This window comes from Mastomys coucha, unplaced genomic scaffold, assembly GCF_008632895.1.
Source record: "Mastomys coucha isolate ucsf_1 unplaced genomic scaffold, UCSF_Mcou_1 pScaffold15, whole genome shotgun sequence".
NCBI lineage: Eukaryota > Metazoa > Chordata > Mammalia > Rodentia > Muridae > Mastomys > Mastomys coucha.
In genome coordinates, this window is record NW_022196897.1 from 138,914,843 (window position 1) to 138,923,854 (window position 9,012).

The 9,012-nt window shown below is 48.5% G+C and overlaps 1 protein-coding gene across 1 annotated transcript in view; it reads left to right on the forward strand.

Annotated features, from left to right (window-relative positions):
- Positions 1-2,099: 2,099 nt before the first annotated feature.
- Hck (HCK proto-oncogene, Src family tyrosine kinase) overlaps positions 2,100-9,012 on the forward strand; it is a 45,617-nt gene continuing 38,704 nt past the window's right edge. Inside the window, exon 1 of the mRNA XM_031372319.1 lies at positions 2,100-3,030. Within this exon, the coding sequence (XP_031228179.1) occupies positions 2,624-3,030 (407 nt within the window). The 5' untranslated portion in view covers positions 2,100-2,623. The remainder of the gene's footprint in view (positions 3,031-9,012) is intronic.

Genomic DNA, 9,012 nt, shown 5'->3' on the forward strand with positions numbered 1-9,012 from the left:
CAGCTTGGGCCATCAGGCTTGGTGACAAGTGCCTGAACCTGCTGAGCTGCCTTACCAGCCCTAATTATGCCTTTTGTTTATAAAAATCATGTCACAACAGTGTTGGTGAGAGGGCTCAGTGGGTAAAGGTGCGCTGGGCAAGCCTGTGGCCTCTGTTCAATCTCTGGAACCCACATAACAGTATAAGGAGAGAAAAGATTCCACAGTTGTCTTCTGACCTCCACATATACACTGAGCCATACGCATGCCAGTGCACACGTGTGAGCGCGCGCGCGCGCACACACACACACACACACACACACACACACACAGACACACACACACATAGTTGTCTGAGTCAGAAAGATGGCTCTGTAGGTTAATGCCCTTGCCATGCAAGCCTGAGTTTGATCCCAGGATCCCTTAGTAGAAGGAGAGAACCGATTCCCAAAGGTTGTCCACACAGAGGCCGTAGCGCACCCACACTCACATGCACACCACACACACAATAAGAATAAAACCCAAAAAAATATTTTCAAAACAGAGTCTCACTGTCTAACCTTGGCTGGCCTGGACCCTGCTGTGTAGACCAGGCTGACATGGAATTTACAGAGATCCACCTGCCTCTGCCTCTCTGACCTCTGCTGAGGTTAACGGCACATACCCTGCAAACCCAGCCTAATACAAATATTTTTAATTGTGCCACAATAAATGTCATAAGAACTTTGGGGACATGGATGTGGGTGTTTATGGAAATACTAGTCTTGCAAAAGCTTTTGGGAAATGGTTTGAAAAGGGGAAGGTGTTGGTTCTTTGTAGTCCCCTGCCATCAAATGGCACCTTGTCCACAGAGATGTAAAGGATGCTGGTCATATCCTTCTAATTTCCCCTGGGCCTGTCCCAGGACCGACCTTCCTCTTCTTGGAGGCTCTGGAAGCATGGTTGGGGCAGACCAGAGTGCTGGAGGCCTAAGGCCCTCCCTCCGAGCATCCCTCACCTAACATCCTACAGGAGTGAGTGCTTAAATGCCCAGGCCCTTGTCTCTAGATGGATAACCGGGAAGCGGGGAGGTTCGAAGGAGGGGGTGATAATGTGTGTGTACAATACATTGCCTCCTGTCCCAACCAGACAGTTTCGGGTAGAGACAGCCAGCTAGCTCTGTGATGCTGCCTTGATTGGCTTCCTTCCCATCTCAGTAGGTAGATAACAAGCGTTGTTTATTTCTACACAGACTAATTTCACTTCTGTGTCCAAGTCAATTAAACCCGTTCAAAACTCAGTCTATTTTTATAAATAGGGCATATATGTATTAAAATACATAGCAAACACATTAGTGTGGGGTGACTGTCTTTCTCAGTAGGGATTTCTACGTGGGATGGGGAGTGGCCAGGCTATGTATGAGGCAGCTCTGGTTGTCAGAACTGGGGGAGGGCTGCTACTGGGCCTAGTGGGTGGTACTCGGGATGCTGCTAACACTTCTCGGGCTCAGAATTCATACTCAATACATAGTACTGCTAAACACTTGCCTACACACACACACACATACACGCGCGCGCGCGTAAACGAATGAATGAGAGGCACAGTTGATCTGGCCTGGCTTAAAGAAGGACTCCTGTTAGTTTCTGCAGGTGCGTATTGCAGTTTAGAATGTTGGTGTCTGTCGTTTTGAATGATGTTCTCCACACTGTCTCAGGCTGAGTGGAATGCCATGCATACAGAGACTCTGTGATCTGCCAGTCAGACTTCCTCTCTTCAACTTGGGAGGTCCTCTGAACAGTGCCATATTCTGTCCAGAATAAGGCAGAGAACTCCCGCGAGCGCCAAACTTTGCATGGAGTTTGAATAAGCGGTGGGTGGGCCGGTGGAGGGAAAACCGCTGCGTGTGGGAGGAACCGGAGAGCTGTGGAGAGGAGACCCACCAGAATCCAGGAGGGCGAGGTTAGACTTAAAGGCAGCTACATTCCTTTTGCAGCTGGTTTAGAATCTTTGAAGTGAAGGGTAGGACCGGTTGATTGCTCAAGTGCAGAATTCGGGACCTATAGGATTAAGATCCCATAGGCGGCTGGTGGCTGCAGTACAAACGATCCAGAGCAAGCGAGGCCCTGGATTCCATCCTCGAGATTAAAACCCTTTCAGAAAATTTGATTACAAATCTAGAGAACAGGAGTTAGGACTGGGAGCAGAATAGAAAGTGAGATTAAAAATCCTTCGTCAGGAGGAGGCAGATAAGGTTTAGCAGGTAAAGACGCCAGCCTCCAAGCGCGACTGCCTGAGTTCAATCCCGGGAACTCGGAAGGTAGGCGAGACCCTAATCCTTCAAATTGTTCTCTAACCTCTACACCGCTCTGAGGCTCGAGGGTACACATTCACATACACGTAATCAATCAACCAATCAGTCAATAAACGTAAAATATTCCAATTCTTTAGGGACCACAAGAGTATGAGAGTCTTTTAGGTAGAGGGTCCAAAATCCCTGGGGGTAGGGTTTAGAATCCTTTGGACCGCCTCATTCCATCATTGCAGGACTTAAATGCACTAGTGGGGGAGGGGGACTGGGAATCTTCGGAGGACGGATCAAATCTTGGGGTCTGAGTCAATCCTCCAGGAACTGGTTAGAGCTCTTGAGGACAGGGTTAGCAAAGAAATGCTGATATTCTTTGGGGGCGAATTAAGAGCTAGAGACCAGCGAGCCAGAGTGGGAGTTAGGCTCTCAGAGGGCGGAGTCGGGGCATTTGGGGGCGGGGGCGGGGCATTTGGGGGCGGGGCTTGCATCACCCAGGGCGCGGCTAAGGCGCCCAGTTGGCCAGTGAGCGCCACTGGGTTGCGGCTCCCAGCTTGCACTCCCCACGGCGGCTCTCAGACGGGTGGGAGGGAAACAAAGTCGTCGGTAAAGGCGACCCGCTCTGAGCGCCAACGCAGCCTCCGTAACCCGCAAGTCTTCGTCGCTTGTTCCGGGCTCTCGAGTCCGGGGCCACCAGGGGCCGCAGCGCTGGGGGGTCGTTCGAGCTGCGAGGATCCGGGCTGCCCACGAGGGGAAGGGCCAGCGCCCAGGTGAGTGCCGGGAGGGGGGCGGGAATGGGACCCCGAGAACGTGCAGACCTCAGGCGCCAGGGAGCTGAGATCCTGGGCGAGCTGTGGGGGAAGCGAGGAAAGAAGGACTGTCCCAGGAGCAAACCGGTGGTGGGATGCGCCGTCGAAGGAAGGTGGAGGGTGCCCAGGTGGCCAGGTGAGGCGAATTGCTGCCACCCAGGGCGACTCTAGGATAACCCTAGATAGAGGAAGCTCAGGCAAGGGAATGACAGTGCTGAGCTGACGTTTCTCTGTCGGACCAGGTTCCCCTTCTGCATAAAGCACACACACACACACACACACATACACACACACACACACACACACACACACACACACACACACACACACACACACACACACACACACACACACACCAAAAAGAAGCTGGAGGGGAGAGGGGGGAAAGCCCGTTCAGTTCCCACTGGTGGTGGGTGGGTGGCAGGTCACGCAGGGTAGGCAGCGGGCAGGGCTATAGGAGCAGCTGGGCCAAGACAAGCCCATGCCTGCCACACCCAGGCCTAGCTGCAGCTGTATATCTGAGTCCTCTCTTCCCCTGCCCTCCTAGCTAACCCCTAACAGGTCTACATCCAACTCCAGAACCTCTTACACAAAGGCCACCATCTACCACCATCTCCTCTGTGTGACGTTGGGGCATGTCGCTGGCTACTCTCTGGGTTCCAGCTTCCTCCTCTGTAAAATGGGCTGTTTTAAGTTTTCCTCTGAAGCTGAGTTGTCCAGAGAAGGAGAGCAGGGCTGTTGGGCACTGGACAGGGTGCCTGGCTTGTCTGTGCCTCTGTTTGCATAGCTGCAGGATGGGGATGGTAAGAAGATAGGTTGACTGTTCCCTACCCAGACTACTCCCGACTTAGGAGTGTGGCAGAATCCTGTATGTTATGTGCACAGTGAGGCATCTCCAGGATGGAAGCTAAGTCCTAAAAGGACATTTGTGTATGTTACATGTGCTTCTATGTGAGTCTAGGGTTGTGTACTCTGGTGTTCGTGCATACACGGAGGCCAGAAAACTCTATATTGTTCTTCAAGCAAAGGCCACCTTGCTTTTGGAGACAGGGTCTCTCATGGGCCTGGGGCTTTTGCTGGGTAGGTGAGGCCGGCTGGTTAGTGGGTTCCAAGGGTCCACCTGTCTCCTCCCTAACACTGAGATTAGGAAAACTCCCCAATGGCTATTTTTCATGAGTTCTGGGGTGGTAACTCAGTTCCCCCTGTTTGCAAGGCGCTCACTTTACTGCCTGGGCTATCTTCCCGGGCCCCGTAATTTTTACACATTTCATTCTCCTCCCTCAGAAATAACTATTGACACATTTGTGATGGCTCCTCCATTTTTACTTCAGCACATAGACAGCGTTGGATCAGGTGTGGCCTTTCCCCACTCGGACCATCCTGTCGTTGCCCAAAATGTCTCGGATTTTAGCGCATTTCAGGTTTAGGCTTGCGGATGCTCCCTGGCTTTTGAAAATGAAATTAGACTGAAGGAAAAGCTGACCCAGAGAGGCCTCATAAGAGAGCAGTTGCTCTCTAGCGCCCTTCTCACCACGCCCCTTCTCTGGAAGAGGAAGAGTTTAAAGGAATATAGACCCCTGTCCCAGGAACCCACCACCCAGGATTAACTAATGTCAGTGTGTGAGCGTGTTGGCTTCGGACTTTTAAAAGTAAAATGGTGGGCTGGAGAGATGGCTCAGTGGTTAAGAGCACTGACTGCTCTTTCAGAGGTCTGGAGTTCAAATCCCAGCAACCACATGGTGGCTCACAACCATCTGTAATGAGATCTGACGTCCTCTTCTGGTGTGCCTGAAGATAGCTACAGTGTTCTTACATATAAATGATGATGATGATGATGATGATGATGATGATGATGATGATGATGATGATGATGATAATGATGATGATGATGATGATAATAATAAATTTCCATTTAAAAAGGTAAAATGGCTAAGTGTAATGGGTAAAATCAAAGTCTGGCTATGAATCCCTCTCAGTTTTCTTTCTCCCTCTATAGGAGACCCCGCTGTCAAAAGCCAGTCCTTCCAGTCTGTGCCTCGACAAACAAACACAAACATGTCCTCTGTGCTGTAAAGATTACAGCAGAGCCCAGTGTAGGAGCACACCCGAAACCCCAGAACTTGGGAGTAGAGACAGGAGGAGCAGAAGTTCAAGGTCATCTTTGGCTTTAACAAGAGTTTGGGGCCAGCCTGGGCTATGAGACCCTGTCTGTAACAAAATAAAACAATCTATATCTATTATTAACTTCGGTCAACAAGGGATGCATCCCAAGATCCTGGTAGATGCCTGAACTGTAGATAATACTAAGCTTCCTGTATATCTTTGCATATATATATATATATATATATATATATATGCACTTTTCTTTGGTAACTCTGAATTGATGGCATCGCTAGTTCTGTGCCTAGGGTTATGATTTAAACAGCAAGCATTGCCTGAACACATGCATAGTAGCTACCGGGTGGGCAGTGCATACTGCGTGGGTCTGTTGGATAGCAGAGTGATTCCATCTTGGGGAGGATAGAGGTACACTATAAGATTTCATCACTCTACCCAGAAGGGTGTGTGGCTTAAATCTTAGGGTTGCTTATTTTTGGAGTTTCCCATGGGGTAGTTTCAGGCTGCGGTTCACTCTCGGCCTGAAACTGCAACCTCTGACCGGACTGTATGGGAACTACTCTACACCAGTACCGATCTAACTATGAGGCTCACATGCAAACTGTTTTCTCCCGACTTATCATCAGATTGGGATCCATCAGGCTGAGCACTAGAGGTCTAATTCATTCCTGCTAGCTGTAGAATATTCATCCAGGCTGCTGATCTCTTCACATTTTCTCCCATTCACCAGTTGACAGATATTCAGGTTGCCTCCAATGTTACTACAGTATTGCTGGGACCATCATGTGTGGTGTGTGTGTGTGTGTGTGTGTGTGTGTGTGTGTGTGTGTGTGTGTGTTCTTGGGCACAGGTGAGTGGATGGCTCTCCACGTGGCAGTGTTACCTGTCTCTTTTAATGAGTAGAGTATGGAGGCTTGGAAGGTCACTTATGGGAGACAAAGAGAAGAGTCAACTCGGAGGACCTCCTCGATCTCTCTATACTATGGCCTGTTTACCAGGCCACATGCTCTCTGCTGTGACAAGCTTCAGTTGTCTTATTCACAATGCCTACTGCTTAGTAGATTGCAAAAACTGGCAGTATGAATTTTGTTACTACAAACTTGTTCTACACAGCTTTCCTTTAACATAACATTTCCGGTGCCTCTGTTGCTGCTGGTATAGATTTTGTCCTGCTTAAGCGCTTAGCCTAACTAAACTGTTAGCATTTTCCCGTGTCATTAAGATCTCCTTGAATTTTGAAACAGCTATATAATATTCCAAATAACCTTTGGGTGCACCATTTTTAACCTTTCTAGGCTAATACATGGTTTTTCAGGGTTTTTTTTTTTTTACAACTTTTTTTGTATAATGTGTGTAATAAGTGTCTGTCTACACATAAGTATGTGCCTCGTGCCCTCAGAGGCTAGAAGAGGGCAGCAAATGCCCTAGAACCAGACTTACAGATGGTTGTGAACTGCCATGTGGGTTCTTGGAACTGAACTCAGGTCCTCCGAGAGAGCAGCAAATGCTCTTAACTGTTGAGCCATCTCTCCAGCCTATGATTTTTCAACATTCTAAGTTGAGACATGAGCTACTTTTCCGGCAGCTGCTGTATTCTGGCTCTCCGTTTGAGGGTACAGTCTATCATGGTGGAGCAGGCATGAGAGCAAGGCTCTAGCTGTCGTGGTGGGAGCCGCCACCTCCTCTTCGTAGAGGAGCCTGGACTAGCTATGTCACTTCGGGAACACAGTCGGTGATACAATCTCCCTCAGCCTCCATTTTTCTAAGCAAGTTTTGGTCCCTACCTGTTGCTATAGGCCTGGGAGTAGAATAGACTTCTATAAGGGCATGCAATGGTGGAGTACAAACCTTTGCTTGGATTTAAAATGTGTCCTTGCTCTTTACTTATTGAAATCATGAAAGTGTGTATGAATGTGCATGTGTGCATTCGTGAGTGTGGTGTGTGTGTGTGTGTGTGTGCATTGGTGTGTGTGTGTGTGTGTGTGTGTGTGTGTGTGTGTGTGTATTGTGAGCATTATATCCTTAGGTCCATTTCCCAGCTGACTAGACTGAGTCTGAAAGAAGGGGTTAGCATGGTGAGCCACAACTTATTCAATACAGGTATTCAAACTATGATTTATCTGCCATGTTCTATCTATGGCTAATCTCTCCATTTCTCCTGGACCCAAGCACTTCAGGGTGGTGTTGAGAGCTCAGATAGTGCATTGTAGAAGAGAACACCAACTAGAGGACACAGTCATACTACATGCAAGATGTATGACACAGTCTCAAGCCAAGAGGCTTTAACATATGTTTTCCCAAAAGAAGACCTTAGACAACATTTCAACTGCTAATAGTTTACTTGAGTGTTGATCCCAGAACCCATGATAGAGGCATGGGGAAGAGGGAGCTACAATAGAAGGGCAATCTGACAGTTCCCACCGTGGCCCCCAAACTCCATCACATAGGCTGACAGGATGCAGCACAGGCCAGTTCAGAAGAAAGAATGGGATGTTGGCCTCCTGTCTGGTTGAAAGCTGGTCCTGCAGGTGTGGTGCTTTGCTGGTGTGTCAGCTTGTGAGACATTCAGATAGAGCAGACACTTGTAGCCACACAGAAGTCTCCATGGCACAGAGGTGCTGGTGCCAGCAGCTGGACGTCCAGCTGGAATGTTTCAAGATGGTTCAGTGCTGAAGGATGGGCACAGGGCATGCACAGCACCTGCACATACACGTGCACAAGTGTCAATAAGGCCAAGGCCAGATGTTAGCAGAGGTTACCCCAGATCAGGGAGGGGAGGAGGGCGCTGAAGGGAGTGAAAGGAGTCACCCAAAGAGACCTCAGAGTCACTTGTGATGTTTACACTTTCAACTAATGTTTCATTCAGTAACAACAGACAAGTTTCATTACATGTATGTATCTCTGTGTAGATATATACATGTATGTGTGGATGGAACCATATGTATCTCTGTGTGGATATATACGTGAATATGGGTATGAGTGGGTAAAAGCAGAGGACATCTTGTGAGAACCAGTTCTCCCCTTCTAACATGTGGGTCCCAGGGATCAAACTCAGGTCATCAGACCTGGCAGGAGGTGCCTTTGCCATCTCACCATCTCACCATCTCACCATCTCACCAGCCCCAACTTTTAAAGCCAAGCATGTGCACTACATAGGATGAAAGTACATTACATATGTGTATGAAACTGTCACTGTGAAACCCATTGTTTCCTGGAGTTCTAAATCTATACCCTCCTTGGGACTGGAGAGATGGCTTAGTGTTTAGAAGGATCTGTTGCTCTTTCAGAGGATGGGAGTTTAGTAGCCAACACTTGTGTCAGACTGTAACTCTAGAGGGGAGCTGGCGAGATGGCTCAGCGAGTAAGAGCACTGACTGCTCTTCCAAAGGTCCTGAGTTCAAATCCCAGCAACCACATGGTGGCTCACAACCACCCATAATGAGATCTGATGCCCTCTTCTGGTGCATCTGAAGTCAGCTACTGTGTACTTACATATAATAAATAAATCTTTCAAAAAAAAAAACTCTAGAGGATCCATCATCTCTGGTCTGCACAAGTATACATACTCATGCGCACGTACTCACATGTAGACACATGCGAATACTTAATTAAAGGTAATAAAAATTAATCCTAAAATGATAAACACACCTCCAAAATATAAAGGAAACCAGGGCCTGGAGCTCTGTCACCTGGAAGATATGAAAATGTGTTCTTGCTTCCCTCCCCCTTTTCTCCATGTGCATATGTGTGTGCTTGCATGTGTGCGTGTGCGCGTGTGCGTGTGTGTGTGCGTGCGTGTGTGCGTGTGTGTGTGTGTGTGCTTGC